Source organism: Hoplias malabaricus, chromosome 4, assembly GCF_029633855.1.
Source record: "Hoplias malabaricus isolate fHopMal1 chromosome 4, fHopMal1.hap1, whole genome shotgun sequence".
Taxonomy (NCBI): Eukaryota; Metazoa; Chordata; class Actinopteri; order Characiformes; family Erythrinidae; genus Hoplias; species Hoplias malabaricus.
In genome coordinates, this window is record NC_089803.1 from 50,312,605 (window position 1) to 50,329,752 (window position 17,148).

A 17,148-nucleotide genomic window follows, 5' to 3' on the forward strand; every position below is an offset into this window, starting at 1 on the left:
TCTGTCCAAAATTGTTTCAAATTGTAGGAAATTGCTTTTACTTGCTGATGAGATTCTTAAACCTTACTTTACTACCTTACAGGAGACTGGCTAGGGACAGTGCCATTATTTTTTTTCATTTGTTTGTTGCTTTGCTTGAGGAAGATTTTTAGACAAATATTTCTGTCGTTCTTTTTTTATCCTATAGCCCAGCTACGATCAGTGCAGGAAGAGCTGGACAGTCTAGAGGAGGAGAAAGCCAGTGAGCTGTGGGAGGCACAGGAGGAGCTGCGTGCAGCGCAGGTGGAAGTGCAGGAGCTGCAGCAGGCAGCAGAAGAGGCAGCAGCAGAGCGGGAGAATGACATTGCTCTTCTGCAGGAGGAACTGTGTAGGCTCCGGGCCGAGCTTCAGAGACTTCATTGCACCCTGCAGGAGTATGAGCTGGAACTGACCACACTTAGGGCTGAAATCAACATGAAGAGCCAACACACAGAGCATCAGGACCAAAGAACTGAGGGTCAGTTACAGTTCAGTAGTCTCTATTTCAATAAAATCCAAAATAAATTATGTGAGATGTAAAAATGAACAATCTTTTGCATTGTTCTGAATGTTAGGATTTAGCATACGTGGTGCATTTTTATGTATGTTTCTGTAGAAAAATTACAATCTAAAAAGGTAACAAATTATACATTCATACAATGTTTTCAGTATCTTTAGGGAATATTATTTGACCTTATACCAGTAGTTCTCAAACTGTTGTACGTGGGAGTAAGTGAAGCAGCAAGAATGCTTTAATGGAATTTGTTTTTGTAAAAAAAATTATGAATAAATAAAAAATACAACATAGGCTACCCATACACCATAGTTCATTAGGTCAGTCATGGAATGGGGACAGTGTTCCTCCTCTTTTTTCCAGAGAGGGAACATGATCCCCCAGTGTTTTGCAAAATCCATGTAAATAAAGCAGTTTTACCTGCTTACTGGATGAAAGCAAAGGTTAAAGACAGACACAATCGATGTGGACTTTATTACAAAATGGGTAAAGCAGAAATGTGAAAAACAAGCCAAGATCAAGGGATATTCACCTATGGCCTATTAAAGTGCATTAGCTAATATTATATTGACCTCTCTTTTTTTTTTTTTTTAATGTATGCCTATTTTGAAATTGATGCCAGAAACACATTCCAAAAAGGCTTTAAAAGAAATACATTAATTAATTATAGGGTTTAATTGATTTGCAGTATAACAGCTTATAGGAGTTATAGGAGAAAAGGGAGTTTGTAACAGGTAGTTGAATTTAATTTGTTTTTTAACTACAAAATGTAAGAAGGCTGAGTGAGGTGTTTCACGACCCTGTCTTGGGTTGAGCCGTAACAGAATGAGGTGTATGTTGGGATTAGTGTATGGCAAAGGAATAACTGTAAGAGAGATGTGAAGGTGGACAAAAAGGACACAAAAGGAAATACAGAATATATAATGTATAGGTGATATTTACAGTAACACAAACACCAGTGAACCTCAGGATGGCCTTATGTCGACAAAAATAACAAACAAACACTCCTCCTAACTGACCCACAAACAGCTTTAACTTACTTAAGTGAAACAAAAGGAAACAAAAGACAATACCTTACCTTACTCCCTATGTATACACAAAAACACACACCAAACCCACTCCCAAAACAAACGGCAGCCAACCCTACTCTGGTGAAATATATACACAGTGTTTACAATACTTTACAAATAACAAATCTAGCGTCAGTAACCAAAAAGTGGCAAAAACAAACTCGTAGTCGAAGTAGGAATGTCACAAATTCAAAACCAAGCAAACACACAGAATTCAATATACACAACACAAGTCACAGAGCACAAAACACGGCTGACTAGCAGCATACACACAAACGTATTTATGATTCCCACCGAGATGATGTGGAGGAAATGGTGACAGACAGAACACATGGAGTGGTTTTGGAACAGACTCAGGACACTGAACATATACATGGACTGGAGTCTGGAACGAACTCTAGACGGGTGAACAAACACATGGACTAGAACAGACTGCAGAATCTAGAATTTTACAGAGATGGAGGGAGAGAGAGAGAAAACATACACATACACAGCACAGCGTAACGGTGAAAAAAGCAGAATGGGTAAATAGATAAAGGGAACATATACAACTGTGGGGAACTGCAGTTATCTCTGGTTTGTTTATGTTCAGAAACTGTTTGTATGTGGCTGAAGTTTACTTGTTTGTAATTTTTAAAATCATTGTTTGAATAACTCGTTTGTAACTCCAGTTTAGTTTTTTAACACTTTTACTATTTACTTCCATGCAGTTAGAAGTATCCTGAATTTAGAGTAATAATGTGCAATTATTTACAACGTATAATGAAATCTGTCTGCACTTAACCCATCTGTGGCAGTGAACATGCACACAAGTGCACTAGGGGCTGTGAACACACACCCAGAGGGGCGGGCAGCCATCCTGGGGATCGAACCGGCAACCTTCCACCACCAAGCCCAGTCCTCTAACTGCTAGGGCTGCAGTCTTGGCCTAGAGTGGGTTCCTGCCTAAATAATCTGAAAGAGCAAAATTAAGTCAATATTACCCACCTATTATTTTTGCTGTTTTCGGTCACTTAAGCTGGAAATGTATTTAAACTCGGGAGACGACTAACTGCATTACCGAAAAAATCTATTAAACAGAACCACTTGAGTGTTCTACCGTGTCTGCGTGGGTTTCCTTCAGGTGCTTCAGTTTCCTCCCATGGTCCAAAACACACGTTGGTAGGTGGATTGGTGACTCAAAAGTGTCCATATGTGTGAGTGAATGTGTTAGTGTGTGTGTGTCTCAGTGTGAAGGACTGGCGACCCCTCCAAGGTGTGTTCCCGCTTTGCGCCCAGTGATTCAGAGTAGGCTTTGGGCCCAAGGCGACCCTGAACTGGATAAGTGGTTACAGACATTGAATGAATTAATGAATAAACAACTTCAGTTTCAAATAAATTTCTGTAATAATTCAAAACGCTTAGAGTTAACTTTAACTTCAGCCATGTAGTTTCAACCTTAAAAGACGTGGAGTTTCCCAATGTAAACAACCAGAATGAACTTTCTCCACAATCACACATTACTTTTAATATAAGATAAATTAAATGGTAACACTTTACATTAATGTTTGCTAAATAATTATTAATTATAGAATTAATTAATAATTTCTAATTATTTATTCAGTAGTTAACTCTTCATATTGATTAATTTACTAGGCATTATTCATTTAGTGAATTGGTAATTCAGGTTAGTTTTAATCTTAATTACTCATTATCTGTGCACTAACTGCTACTTACTCCACTGTTAATAAATTAGTAAATATGTTCATTCATGTAAAGAAGTAACAATAATTTGCTAGTACTTTTGCATTCGTTTCCCTAATTATTCTAATGATTCATTCATTATTACTAAATATACTACTAATTAGTTTATTATTAAGTATTATAATATATACTGTGTCTAAATGAATTGATTTTAGTGACAGAGTATCTGTATAGTGAGCTCTTTTAGACAACCTTTGACAAGAGTTGCAGTAAAAGAGCTATAAACTCTGTTTGATTGTGTAGTTCCGCAGCCACACTTATAGTTTCCCACCAGCACTTTGCTGGCGATGGCGTCCACTCCATCAGGACAAGCTGCTGGCTCCAGCATGCAGATAAGAAATGTTAACAGTGGGGAAGTTAACTACTTTTTCCCCAGCTCCTTAATCACATTTCCCATTCCACATTAAATGGTACTGCAGCTGCTTTTTCTGTTTTAACACAAACAAGTGCATGTAAATAAAACGCTGTGTAAACGCACAAAATATAAAGGAAAACACACAGCAACAGAATCAGTTTAATTTAAAAGACAATTTAAGGTGGAATGGAAGATCAGACTAAGAAGCTGGGGAATAAGGAGCTTATTCAGATTTGTTACCTGCTCGCTGTAGCTTGTCCTACACCTGTGGCTGTGGAACTACACAATCTGACAGAGTTTACAGCTCTTTTACTCTGAATGGTGCTGAATGTTGCCTAAAAGAGCTCACGATACAGAACCTTGCCACTAAAATAAATGTTTTACACTGAATAATGTGTATAACTTGAGTGTTCAGGGATATTTCTCTTAGTCAACATTGAGGAAGGTCCTCTACCTTCATTGCTATGCTGTTAGTCATTATACCATGCCTCACACACTAGATCAGGGCCAAAACTCTGAAACTGAAAATCTGAAGTGAGAAAAAAGATCTGTGACCGAAAAAAAAGATATGAAACTAAAAAAAGTAAGATCTGAATCTGAAAAATATAAGACTTAAAATATCAAAATGTATAGAAAAATGAAAATAAATTATTAATTTACATATATTCCATAATTGAATCAAAATTCTATTTAAACTGAAAAAATTAATCGTATGCTATTTTAATTTCGAATGCATCATTGTATTTTTCAACGTCTCAAGATTTGAACTTTCAGTTTCAGGTTTATTTTTCAAATGAAAAAAACTTTGGACTCTATTTTAGCTACATACAAAGAGGGCCACGCTTCCTAATATAATTCTTAATTTCAGAGGAATTATTAGAAGAATATATGTTCACAAACTTTATAGCATGGGGCTTCATTATATCCATCCATCTATCTATTATCCGGGTCCGGGTCACAGGAGAAGCAGTCAGAGTAAAGAAACCCAGACCACCCACTCCTTAGCCACACCTTCTAGCTCTTCTGGGGGAATACCAAGGTGTTCCCAGGCCAGTTGAGACATGTAGTCTCTCCAGCATGTTCTTCATCTTCCCTGGGGTGTTCTCTCCATTGGACATGCTTGGAACACCTCACCAGGAAGGCGTCCGGGAGGCATCCGGACCAGATGCCTGAACCACCTCAACTGGCTCCTCTCGATGTGGAGGAGCAGCTGCTCCACTCCAAGTCTCTTCCGGATGTCCAAGCTCCTAACAATGTCTCTAAGGGAGAGTCCAGACCCCCTGTGGAGAAAACTCATTTCAGCTGCATGTACCCACAATCTCGTTTTTTGGTCACTACCCAAAGCTCATGACCATAGGTGTGGGTTGGGAGGTAAATTGAACGATAAATCAAGAGCTTTGCTTTTCTACTCAGCTCTCTCTTCACCACAGCGGATCAGTGCAGAGCTGCACTAATCCAACACGTTCCAATAGAATTGCTATCAGAACCAAATGGCAGGAGCATTTTTTCAGTTAACTCAGTATACTCAGAATACTTTATTGTATTATGAACATTAAAATATGGAAATATCCATCTAGGAACATCTAGGAATATTCTGTAACATTTTCTATGAATCCTGTATTTATAAGCCTTTATAAGTGCAGTTATAGCGTTTTGTAATTTGGTAATAATGCTTTGTAACCTATGTATAAACTCAAATAATGCCTAATAAGACCCTTATGAGTGTTATTGATTATTAAACCTAAAGTCACTATTCATTATAATGCCTTTTAAATGGATAATGACCTGTGCGTAACTATAAAGAACCTATAATACATATTAAGAATTTAAAACACATTATAAATGTTTAAAAATACGCATTATAGGCATTATGCACAGGTCATTATTCATATAACGAATAATGACACTTGTGTATAAGTCTCACTTCATAATGAATAGTGACACTTGTGTATAAGTGTATAATGGGGGAGGGGAGGGTTTGACTTAATTTGACATAGCTTTCATTGGCTTATACCTGTACTCTGCACAATGAAAAGGTTGAATCTAATCTAAAAAATAAAATAAATTTAAAGAACTTTACACAGAGCTAGAGTCAAAACACAGAGCTCACAGAGAATCCTGGAGACAGAAGCACACAGACAAGCAGAAGGTAGACAAATGTCCCACAGACACTGGCTATTGAACAGAGACAAAGGCAGACACAGGTACAGGGACTTGGATAGAGACAGGGTTCCAGGACAGGAACAGACAGGGGAACCAAAATAATGGGGGGTGGGGGGGGGGGCAGGAGCGGCCGAGGAGGCCGCCTTCTCGGGGACAAGAGCGGCCGAGGAAGCCGCCTTCTCGGGGACAAGAGCGGCTGGGTTCGCCGCCTTCACAGGGACAAGAGCGGCTGGGTTCGCCGCCTTCACAGGGACAGCGGGGATCGCCGCCTTCACAGGGACAGGAGCGGCGGGGTTTGCCACATTCACAGGGACAGGAGCGGCTGGAGGCGTTGCGCACTCTGGAGCAGCAGCGGTAAGCCGTCCTGCAGCGATGTCCTCAGGGACAGGGGATCCTGCGATGATGTCCACGGAGGCAGGAGGTCCTGCGACGACGTCCACGGAAGCAGGAGGTCCTGCGACTACATCCACGGAGGCAGGAGGTCCTGCGACGACGTCCACGGAGGCAGGGGCTTGTGCTGCTCGCAGGGCACGTGCTGCTCAAGAGGCAGGTGCTGGAGCTGTTGAGGGTTCAAGCGGTCCAGTGGGTGCATTCATGAATTACGCCCGTTAGCCTCACCTCCTCTTCCCTGAGGTTCGAGGCTAATAGCACCAACCCTCAACGCCCCCCCAAAATCTTCCCCGGACCTGAAGGGGCAGTCCTCCGGCGAGGAGAAAACTCCTGCACGCTGCTTCCGCCGACTCCGTTGTTTACAGGGTATGGAGAACTCCTTAGCCTTCACAACATACCCTGCTGGAGTGCTAGGACCCGAACTGAATGGTGTGTGCCTTAATCGCACACCTAGCAAATGGATTCCTTGCTACATCCATATTTGTGAGGTCGGTTCTTCTGTCACAGTTGAGGGAGGATGAGGACGTACACGCAAGGAATATTTATTTAAACAAAACCAAGGCAAACACAACAAACAGAAAACTAACAGGAGCAGGGAGGCAAGAAAACAAACTAGAACTCAGCGGAACAAAACTAGGACAGGAACATAACTGTGAACTGGTGGTAATGTGAAAGAAAACAGACAAAGAAACACATCTACACACACAAGAACAAACCGGGGAACACTGAAACAAAGGGACTATATATACACAGAGCACTGACAGGGAACACCTGGGGACAATAACGAGAGGGCAGGACTTCAAAGGAGACTCTGACGAGAGGGCGGAGCTAAGGCGGGACTAGGGCGGAGACAGGAAGAATAAACAGAGCCATGTGCTAAATGAGCACATGGCTAGGAAAACAAACACAGGGTGTGACAGCAATAAAAAGACACACCAGACAAAGAATACCTGTGAACTAATCAAATATGTATTGAACTCTAGAGTCTAGAATTTCAGGTGAATCTTTAGAGCATATTTATTATGCTTTCAGGGCATTTTTATTATGCTGTAATATTTTGGCTGAGCTGAACATTAGAAACTATTTAAAGCCTGAAATGAAATTTTTTATGCTCTTGAAAGCATGCAGATGTGTGTTTTTTCAGGGGAGGTGGGACATCTAAAGGAAGAGTGTCACACTTTGATGGATGAGTGTCAGATTCTGAGGGACAACAACAGGCAGCTCTCAGAGGAAGTGCAGCTCCTGGAGCACCAAAAAGCAAGGTGCGTGACATGTCTGTCCACACCAATAATGAAACAAAACAAAAATACAAAATTGCTAATTATTCCCAGTTTTCAATGGTAATACCACATTATTGCTTTTGCTGATCAAGGGATATTGATAAATGTTACTGAGGGTATAAACAGTTAAGTTGTTAGCTGAATAATGTTCAGTAATTAATTTCTAATTCATTCATTCATTCATGGTCTGTAACCACTTATCCACTTCAGGGCCACGGTGGGTCTGGAGCCTACCCGGAATCACTAGGTGCAAGGCAGGAACACACCCTGGAGGGGTCGCCAGTCCTTCACAGGGTTACACACACTCACACATTCACTCACACGCTCACACCTACGGACACTTTTGAGTCCACATACCAATGTCTGTTTTTGGATTATGGGAGAAAACCCACATGAACATGGGGAGAATACACCTCACAGACAGTCACCCGGAGCAGGACTTGAACCCACCATCCCAGGATCCTGGAGCTGTGTGACTGTACTAATTATTTAGATAAAAATACTTAATCACTACATAAGTATGAAAGTATGAAATTTGAAATGTTAAATCAAACAACATTACATTCCTTTAAATTATGATACTACATACAGATACGTTTACATTTGCTATTTCTAACAAAGGAATTAAAAATAAAAAAACAAACAGCTAAAAATATATTTTTTTAATTTACATGTAGAAGTCTATTTTCTATGCCATAGTATGCTTACAAGCAAAACTACCACCTTATATATCTTTTATAAACTCAGACTTTAAAATATATTTGCAAACAATTAACTCGATAGGCCCCAATTTGAATAAAAAATGTGAAAGATCTGTAAAGATTTTGAAACAATACAATTTTTTTAAGTAAAAAATAATTTAAAAGTTTCATCTTTTGAAGAGTTGATATCCTAGGCTTATCCTATCTATGCAATGCTTTCCTAGAGTATGTTAATGAAAATGTTTATTTAAAGCGGACATCTCCTCTGGATTTCTTTATTTTGTAATGTTTTCTATTTTTTTTCCTCTGGTTTCTTTATTTTTACATGCTTACAATCTATATTTATACTTAAACATAGTTATATACATTTTACAAACTGCTTGTTATTAATGTTCTTGTTTATGTGATATGTTGTTGCTTGTTGTTTATATTTCTTATGTTGTTATAGCAATAAAAAAAAAAATGTATGCTTACATGTGGGAGGGTAAAGGCTAGCACATGTGAAGTGCATTTCAATAGACCACAAATAAAATATCAATAGATAGCTCATTGTGCTAGGACATGGAAAATAAATAGCAATAATATTATGCCTGCGATTAGATGCCTGTGTTGGTAAGCTTTCCCAAATGATAAGTGCTAGATGTGGAACTATCGTATCCACCCAGAATGTGAAATATTAGCACTGGGACAAGAAAGGCACTGTCAAGCATTAGACTCTCAAGCTCCTGACAAGTCAGTCGACACTTTGAAAAATGCTTTCATTTATGGTATTCATGATGATGTTCAATGTCAAGGTCATGTAGGTTTAGTTTGTTTAAATTCTCTGTTTAATTGAAAATACTACAAAGGCATTTTAAATTAAACTGACAAAGTGTATTGCTTTTGAAACATATAGGCCCATTTTGAATTTGATGCCAGCAACATGTTCCAAATAAATGGCATGTTTACATGGGCATGTTTATACCACCACTCTTTTAACACCACTCTGTAGATGTTTGGGAACTGAAGAAACCAATTGCTGTAGTTTTGAAAGTGAAATGTTTTCACATTTTTGCTTGTGACCGCCTTCCCATTGGAAAAATATAACCTTGAGCCAATTGTGGCTCTCAAGATGGTGGCCATAATCGGCGGACATAGCTTAAAAGATAGGCCCCCCTGACCCAATACTTGCTGGGGTACTTAGATATGTCATTTCCCCTTTCATTTCTGAAATTTGTAACAGGTGACAGATCTTGACTAGTTTAGCACCCTAACTCTTTTACTAAGGAAACATGCTGTTGTAATCAATGCAGACTGTGGATTGGACTTGTCTTACAGAAATAAGAGTAGCCTTCCCAAAAAAAGATGTCTAGATGGCTGCATGTTGCTCTAAAAACTGTATATATTGTTGAGCATTAACTTTGTCACAGAGTCAAGTCATTCATGCCAACCATCACAGATGCTGTCTTTTGAGTTGTAAGCTTATAACAAACTCTTCTCAAACTTCGGGTGACTGTCTGTGAGGAGTGTGGTGTGTTCTCCCTGTGTCTGCATGGGTTTCCTCCGGGTGACTGTCTGTGAGGAGTGTGGTGTGTTTTCCCTGTGTCTGCGTGGGTTTCCTCCAGTTGACTGTCTGTGAGGAGTGTGGTGTGTTCTCCCTGTGTCTGCGTGGGTTTCCTCTGGGTGACTGTCTGTGAGGAGTGTGGTGTGTTTTCCCTGTGTCTGCGTGGGTTTCCTCCGGTTGACTGTCTGTGAGGAGTTTGGTGTATTCTCCCTGTGTCTGCGTGGGTTTCCTCCGGGTGACTGTCTGTGAGGAGTGTGTTGTGTTCTCTCTGTGTCTGCGTGGGTTTCCTCCGGTTGACTGTCTGTGAGGAGTGTGGTGTGTTCTCCCTGTGTCTGCGTGGGTTTCCTCCGGGTGACTGTCTGTGAGGAGTGTGGTGTGTTTTCCCTGTGTCTGCGTGGGTTTCCTCCGGTTGACTGTCTGTGAGGAGTTTGGTGTGTTTTCCCTGTGTCCGCGTGGGTTTCCTCCGGGTGCTCCGGTTTCCTCCCACAGTCCAAAAAAAACACACATTGGTAGGTGGATTGGTGACCCTGAATTGGATAAGTGTTACAGATAATCAATGAATGAATGAACAAAATTTGACTATTTGATATCTTTTACAAAATGAACATCTTTACTACTAAAACCTAAGCCTCTGTGATATGCTTTTTTTTTAATAGCAATTCATGTCACTGACCTGTTTTCAGTTAACCATTTTTGTTTGTTTTTTGTGGGCACATTTTATAAAAAACTATCACATTTCTCAAATTCAACATTTGAAATATAGTTCATGTAAAATTTACAATTAAAATATGGTTTAAATGATATGCACATTTCAGATTTAATTTGGCAGAGTTTCACAACTTTTCTGGAAATGTGCTTTGTATATTTCATACATACTAATGACATTTAAAAACTGTTCAAATTTGCCCCACATACTGACACTTTTCTCTTATCTACAGCTCCACTGATACCTACATGACAGTTAGAGGAGAGCACAACACTGGGGAAGTTGCAAGTCCAAATGATGGGCAGAAGGAACAAGATGAGAAGGCTGTGAAGGCCAAAGGTTACATAAGTATGCCACATTTGGAGCAGAGTGGCCATGTGGAGGATGACTTCATTCAGAAGAACATTTTCACTAAGGAGAGATCCATGAGAAGCGAAGGGCTTTCTGAGGTTTTCTCTCTCCGAAACAAGCTCCAACAGGCTGAGGAGAGAGCCTCCCAGGTCCAGAAAGAGGTATGTTACAGCCCATATCTTGCCTGGTAAAGTTTTTTGTTTTCTTTCAGCTTTTATTATGCATTACTGAGAGCTGAAAGAAGATGTAATCCTCTAATCACAAGATCAGACATTTTATTTCTAGATTAAAACCCCAAACTCCATATGTGCCCATACTTTTTGACTTGGCAGATATTTGTGACAGATTGAGGGTTAAAAAAGTAGAAATATAAAAGATTTCAAACCCTTTTCTTTTTTTTCTTTCTTAATTAGGTTTGTATGACTACAGTTACACATATAGCAATATATTATATAAAATATGCTTGTTCTCATAAGGATTCTGATTAAACATACACACAATCTAGTTTTGAATCCTTGTTCAAAATTGTTCACAGAGGACCCTAGTGTCCTACCACTGAATGAGATTCAAATTATTTTCTTGAAGCTGTAAAGAATGGAGGGATTGTCATTACCCCCAAATGCAAAGTGGAGTTATAAATTATCCAGTAAGACCTAAGAATTCTGTTAGAGAAGAAAGTAAATAATTTTCCCGCAATATACTTCACAGTGTAAACATGTGTCTTTCTGTCATTTATGCTTTCACATTTTGTTGACTTTTTTCCCTTTATCTCAGTGCGAGGGATTGAAAGGAGAACTTCTTGAACTGCAAGGCCTCTATGAGAGCAGTCAAAGGGAGAGGGCGGACCTGGAGGCAGAGCTATTGTACTGCAGAGCAGAACTTGACAGGTTGGCAGGGAGGAAATCACAGGTGAGAGGTTGCATAGGGATTAATTGTACTTGCAGTGTTTTCCTTCTATGTAGATTAAATGGATTTGGGTTTATTTTCAGCACATTGATCAATGCCTTGCATATATTTAATAAAAAATGCTTCTATTTTTTATTCCATTGTTAAACATGCCACAAACTCATTGCAAATGCACATCCTAACATGCTGCTATATTTCTGTCTGGGTTTGATGACACTTTGTGGCATATGATGGCATATGGTTTTATAAATATGGGAACACTCAGTGAAAATCTGTGACTTAAAGCATTTTTCAGCTGATCACGTCTGGCCATGTTTTTGAGTAAGCTCTTGTCTTGTGCATGTGCCTAACTCTCTAATGCTTTCATATTGCTAATGTCTGTGTAGAAATATAAGATGCATTCCTGATAATAATGCTTGTGTAACAGTGTGCACCCACTAAAGTTGCCTTTATTCTTAATGTGTTTTAAGACATAGTATTAACAAGATAATGGATGTGCTGTCCTCTCACTTCTAACTGAACAAAATTTTCCAATTGTTAATCTCAAAAATGTAGTTGGCTTGTTTAGTCTGCATACTGGGTCACATATTCATTCAATTCAAATCAAATGGTTAACCCCTCGTTCACATTAAGCTATGACCTACTACCCCCAGGATTCATTTTCAGGGGTGGGCTTGCTGTATACGCTGAAAATCTGAGGCTTTGTGTCTTCTTTAGCCAAATGTGTGCATCGTTTCCAGATGAATAAAATATATGATGTGAGCAGGAAAATAGACCAGTCGTTGTGGTCTTCATGGACTCGATGAAATTTCTGGAGAGGTGCGCATCAGGCAGTGCTGCGTACATCATAGGTTCATCACAGAAGCATTAATTGGGCTTAATACTCAGGAGAGAGTGACCTCTGTTGGTTTGGAGGGGCAGCACAAAGACTGGGGACCCAAGAGTGTCATTAGAGGCTTTTCACCTACAATGTGTTAAGCATGAGTCTAGTTATAAAATTTATAATAGGACATTAGAACCATAATATGTCATACTACTTTTATGTTTGATACTTAAGTAAATTTGAAGGTAAATACATTTGTACTTTTACTTAAGTAGAGATCTACAATGAGGACTTTTACTTTTACTGTACTGTACTTTTACTCAAGTATATGGTTTGTGTACTGTGTCCACCATTTGTACTGATTTACATTTCTATAAGGGTTTGACTGATAAAACAGTTCTGTAACTAATTCAGAGATTCATTTATTTTGAGTAACACCTTGCTCTGGTGTTCTGTCTTTAATAATCCGCAGATTTTGCCTGTTTTCCTGTAAGGTTAAACAAAATACTGTGCAGATGTAATTTACTCGTCAGAAAGTCAGTAACAGTGAAATGTGTCAGTGTATTCATGTCATTACAGGGACAAACAATATGACTTCGTTTTTGTTGAATATATAGTAGAAAACAAAGGGCTGGGTCACAGAAACATTCTCCAAACATAAAGAAGAGACTATGATAAATATTACTTCAAAAACGCTCAACCTTATTTCTGTTCGAGGCTCCAGTAAAACACTGAGCTGCTCACGGTGGCCAGTCGACCTATACTGCTGAAGTGGCATGAATGTGTCCCAATGGGCTGAGAGAAAGCCTGCAGACAACAGAATTCTGGACATTTTTGGCAATTTAGAAATCCCGCCCGGACACATTTTTTAGGTTCCAAAAACACGACTTGTCCTAGGAAAAGAGGATGTTTGGTCACTGTAAACAGTTCCAAATTTAGGCCATGAACTGGAATATGAAATATGGCTGAACTAACAACAGACGGTGTAGTAGCTACACCTTTATTTCTCTCTGTGAAATGCAGCTGAACTAACAGTTCCTTACTCAGGTTTCAACATTAGGAGTCAGACAGTAAATGAAAGAATGCCTCTTCTAGGCAAACAGAGGAAGCAGCAAGATGGAGAAATAGGCTCAGGCAGATTCTTCTTGGAGTTGCCCAGTGTCTCTAAGACTCCTTTTTGGAGGAGTTAGAGTTTCACTTTCAGTTCGCTCAGCCAGGGTGATGGTTGTGATTAACATCTGGGAATATTTTTTTTGTGTGGGGGCTACAGGGTTTGAGGTTAGCTGTAGTGCCTCATCCTTTGACACACATGAATGTGCAGGATGATATGCATGAGGTTACTATGAAGAGTTATGCCACCCCAGAATCCCTTTGTTTGTCTGCCACCACCAGCAAGTAGTCCCTGAGTACCCTGGAGAGCCTGCCCTCTGTCTGGAGCCTTATATCATTTGTGAATTCTGCTCAAGATTCAACTATTAGATAAGGTGTCTGCTGAAACAAGAAGCACAAGAATAGAGGGAAATGAAGAAGAATCCAAATCTAAGTTCAGTTCAGTGTTCAAGCCCCATCCCTGTGTTTTAATAAATTTCATGCACATAATTGCAGGGGCCCCTGCCTCCATGGATTGCATCCTAGGAACAAAGAAAAGAAGAAGAAAAGGAGGAAGACCTTTATTATTCCCCTTAGGGAAATTGATTCTCTGCGTTTAACCCATCCATGGTAGTAAAAACATAAACACAGACTAGGGGCAGTGAACACACACACACACACACACACACACACACACACAGCAATGGACTGCCAACCACCTTGGCACCCAATAAGCAGTTTGGAAGTTAGGTATATTTTTCAAGAGGATTCAAGCATGGATAAATTGAACCAGATTCTCTGGGCTCAAGGTTTCTTCTCTAAACTTAAGGCCAAAACTGCATCCAAGAAATTGCCAGGTTTACATTAATCAAATTGATTGTATGTGTAAATGAATAAATATTACATTTTAAGCCTGATTTGCACTCTCCAAAAGTTGGGACAGTGTAAAATAAACATGAAAATCAATTTTGAGACATTTCTCAATAAGTAGGTGAATACAAAATTATAAAATTAATATTTATGAAGACTGTCTGTGCATGTTATGGCTCACCATAACTCTTTCTTTTTCACTACCAAAAGAAATTAAAGAATATTCAGACAGTTGAAACACAAAAAGTGTTTAGGTTTTTTACCTTCTACCCTACAAAATATTTTGAAAGGATTCTGGAATTTTTTTTCAGAAATGTAACTATTTGACAAGATAAAACCAAATCTTGATTAAAACTCCAGACTATGTGCCCATACTTAATGAATTGGTCAAGGGTCAATATTTGGGAAAGATTTAGGGTTAAAAAAGTAGAAATTTAAAAGATCTCAAATCCATCTATCAATTTTTTAAAATTATTTTTAATATTGTTTCTATGACTACAGTTGCACATAAGTTAAAACCATACATCAATTATATGCAGAAACACCACTAGCTCTCTGGGCCAAAAATGATCTTAAATGGTCTGAAAGACAGTGGAAAAAATATATATATTCATGGTAATGATGTACAGAATCAAGTTAAAAAATTTAGAATCAATTAGTCAATTAAAATAAATAAATTAAAATTAAAATTCAGCGCTTCACTTTTGTTTCAGTGGCAGTATGATTTAATGTCAAGAGGGTTGTCTTGACAATTCGGTGGATGCAAGGTTTCCATCTTGTACTTAGCCATATTTGGTGTGTTCTAATCACAGTGTTTTTTTCTGTTTCTCCTTCCATGTGGCATCTGTTATCACTTTATTATCTTGCTTTGTTATATTATTCTCCACACAATCATATACTATTACAACTACACACTGCTGTCTGTCTGTCCACTACATTTATTCATTTATCATTATGCATGTATACTTTCCTATCCATGGGCAAACTTTATCATATATTTCATTCATACACATTCTCACATTCTTTTTTATTTAAATTTTTTCTCTTTCACCATCTCTTCTCCTGCCTCCCTCCATTCCCCACAATCCCTTGTTTTTTCCCCTTAGAACTCCTCTTCTCCGTCCGAGTCCCCTGTTCTCTCCATACCCTTCATAGGAATGGTTGTAATAATGGCGCTGATAAGGTGCTGCTGGACGGAGCTCTTGTCCTAAAGCGGGAAAGGTACGGCTTTGCCTTTTCTTTCTCTAAGCCCACAGAGGCAATGCTCTTTCTTTTGTGGCAGCTGGATATATATATATATATATATATATATATATATATACATATATATATATATATATATATATATACATATATATATATATATATATATATATACATATATATATATATATATATATATATACATATATATATATATATAATTGATTTATTTATTATTTTTATTGCTTGATTTGATTCTTGACAGCGATCAGTTCTGTAAAGGTTTTGGCAAACAGTTTGGAGACTGTAATCTATTCTTTTAGCTCTTTAATGGGTGTGCACATTGTTTCACAAACACATTTTTAAAGCATGAGCAAAAAATGTGAACCTTTTTTACATAAGTGCTAGTGATATGCTAGTGATCTGTTGTTGTAAGCACTGTGGAGCTAGGTGGCTCATACAATGTGAGAGTATTCCTGTGAATGGATGGATGTATATTAAAAAATGAATCAAAACTCATCAGACACAACATGAAAAATGAAAAGTGTTAATGAAGTCTGCAGTGAAATACAAGTCAAAGAAAATGTAAAAATCACAAATTGATTTTTACATTTTTCATACAATTCCAGCTTTTACTAATTTGGGGTTTCACAACCTCTGAGATACTTCTGCGGCCCCTTAGTACTCTACTGTTTCCCTCCAGAAGCACAAACCACAATAATTGAGCTTGTCAGATTTTCAGTACCTGCAATTAACATTAAATTAACATTAATTTAAATCTGAGGGCAAAGCTTGGTTGGGAAAAACTAAACAAAATGCTTTGCAGTGCTGATAACACGGATATTATAGAACTTGATCAGAACATTTGTGGCTCCCCATATTGATATTTCATTATGCTAGTTGCTATAATTTTCAAATTAATTTGTTAAGGGAAACTGTCCTCAGTTCAAACACTGGGACTCAGCAGTGACTGGAACACCAACGTTTGGATGTAGATATTGTTTTACAAATATCCCTCAGGTGCTTTGTCTAGCTTTGTAAAATGCAAAAGGGTAGTTAACACAGTCACTAAGAGGAGAGGGATTGGCATACTGGTCTTATTCACTGCTGGACACCCATGAAACAAACACACTTGCACATAAACATACATGCTGTGATTCAGCTGATCAGACAGTTAGCTCTCTTTTAACATGATGACCCCAGAGGAAAGGAGAGACCCCCATTCTGTGAAAGAAAAGGCACAGCCTTTGTAAATTGTTTATTAGGTCATACAAATAAGTGTGTGTGTGTGTGTGTGTGTGTGTGTGTGTGTGTGTGTGTGTGTGTGTTGGAGCAACAGTGAAGATTTCCTGTTTGTCTGTTTGATACAGTTTTAATGACAATGCGTTTTAGATCCAAATTATTGAAGACAAAAAAAAATCCA

At 38.6% G+C, this 17,148-nt stretch overlaps 1 protein-coding gene across 4 annotated transcripts in view; it reads left to right on the forward strand.

Moving 5' to 3' along the window:
* Nucleotides 1–17,148, forward strand: part of ccdc136b (coiled-coil domain containing 136b) — a 70,409-nt gene that overhangs the window by 44,798 nt on the left and 8,463 nt on the right. For 3 of the 4 annotated variants that reach the window (XM_066667993.1, XM_066667992.1, XM_066667991.1), the window contains 5 exons: nt 188–496; nt 7,398–7,515; nt 10,716–10,995; nt 11,609–11,743; nt 15,629–15,743. In XM_066667993.1, the coding sequence (XP_066524090.1) occupies nt 188–496; nt 7,398–7,515; nt 10,716–10,995; nt 11,609–11,743; nt 15,629–15,733 (947 nt within the window). In that variant the 3' untranslated portion in view covers nt 15,734–15,743. The remainder of the gene's footprint in view (nt 1–187; nt 497–7,397; nt 7,516–10,715; nt 10,996–11,608; nt 11,744–15,628; nt 15,744–17,148) is intronic. The other variant, XM_066667994.1, reaches the window with a different exon arrangement.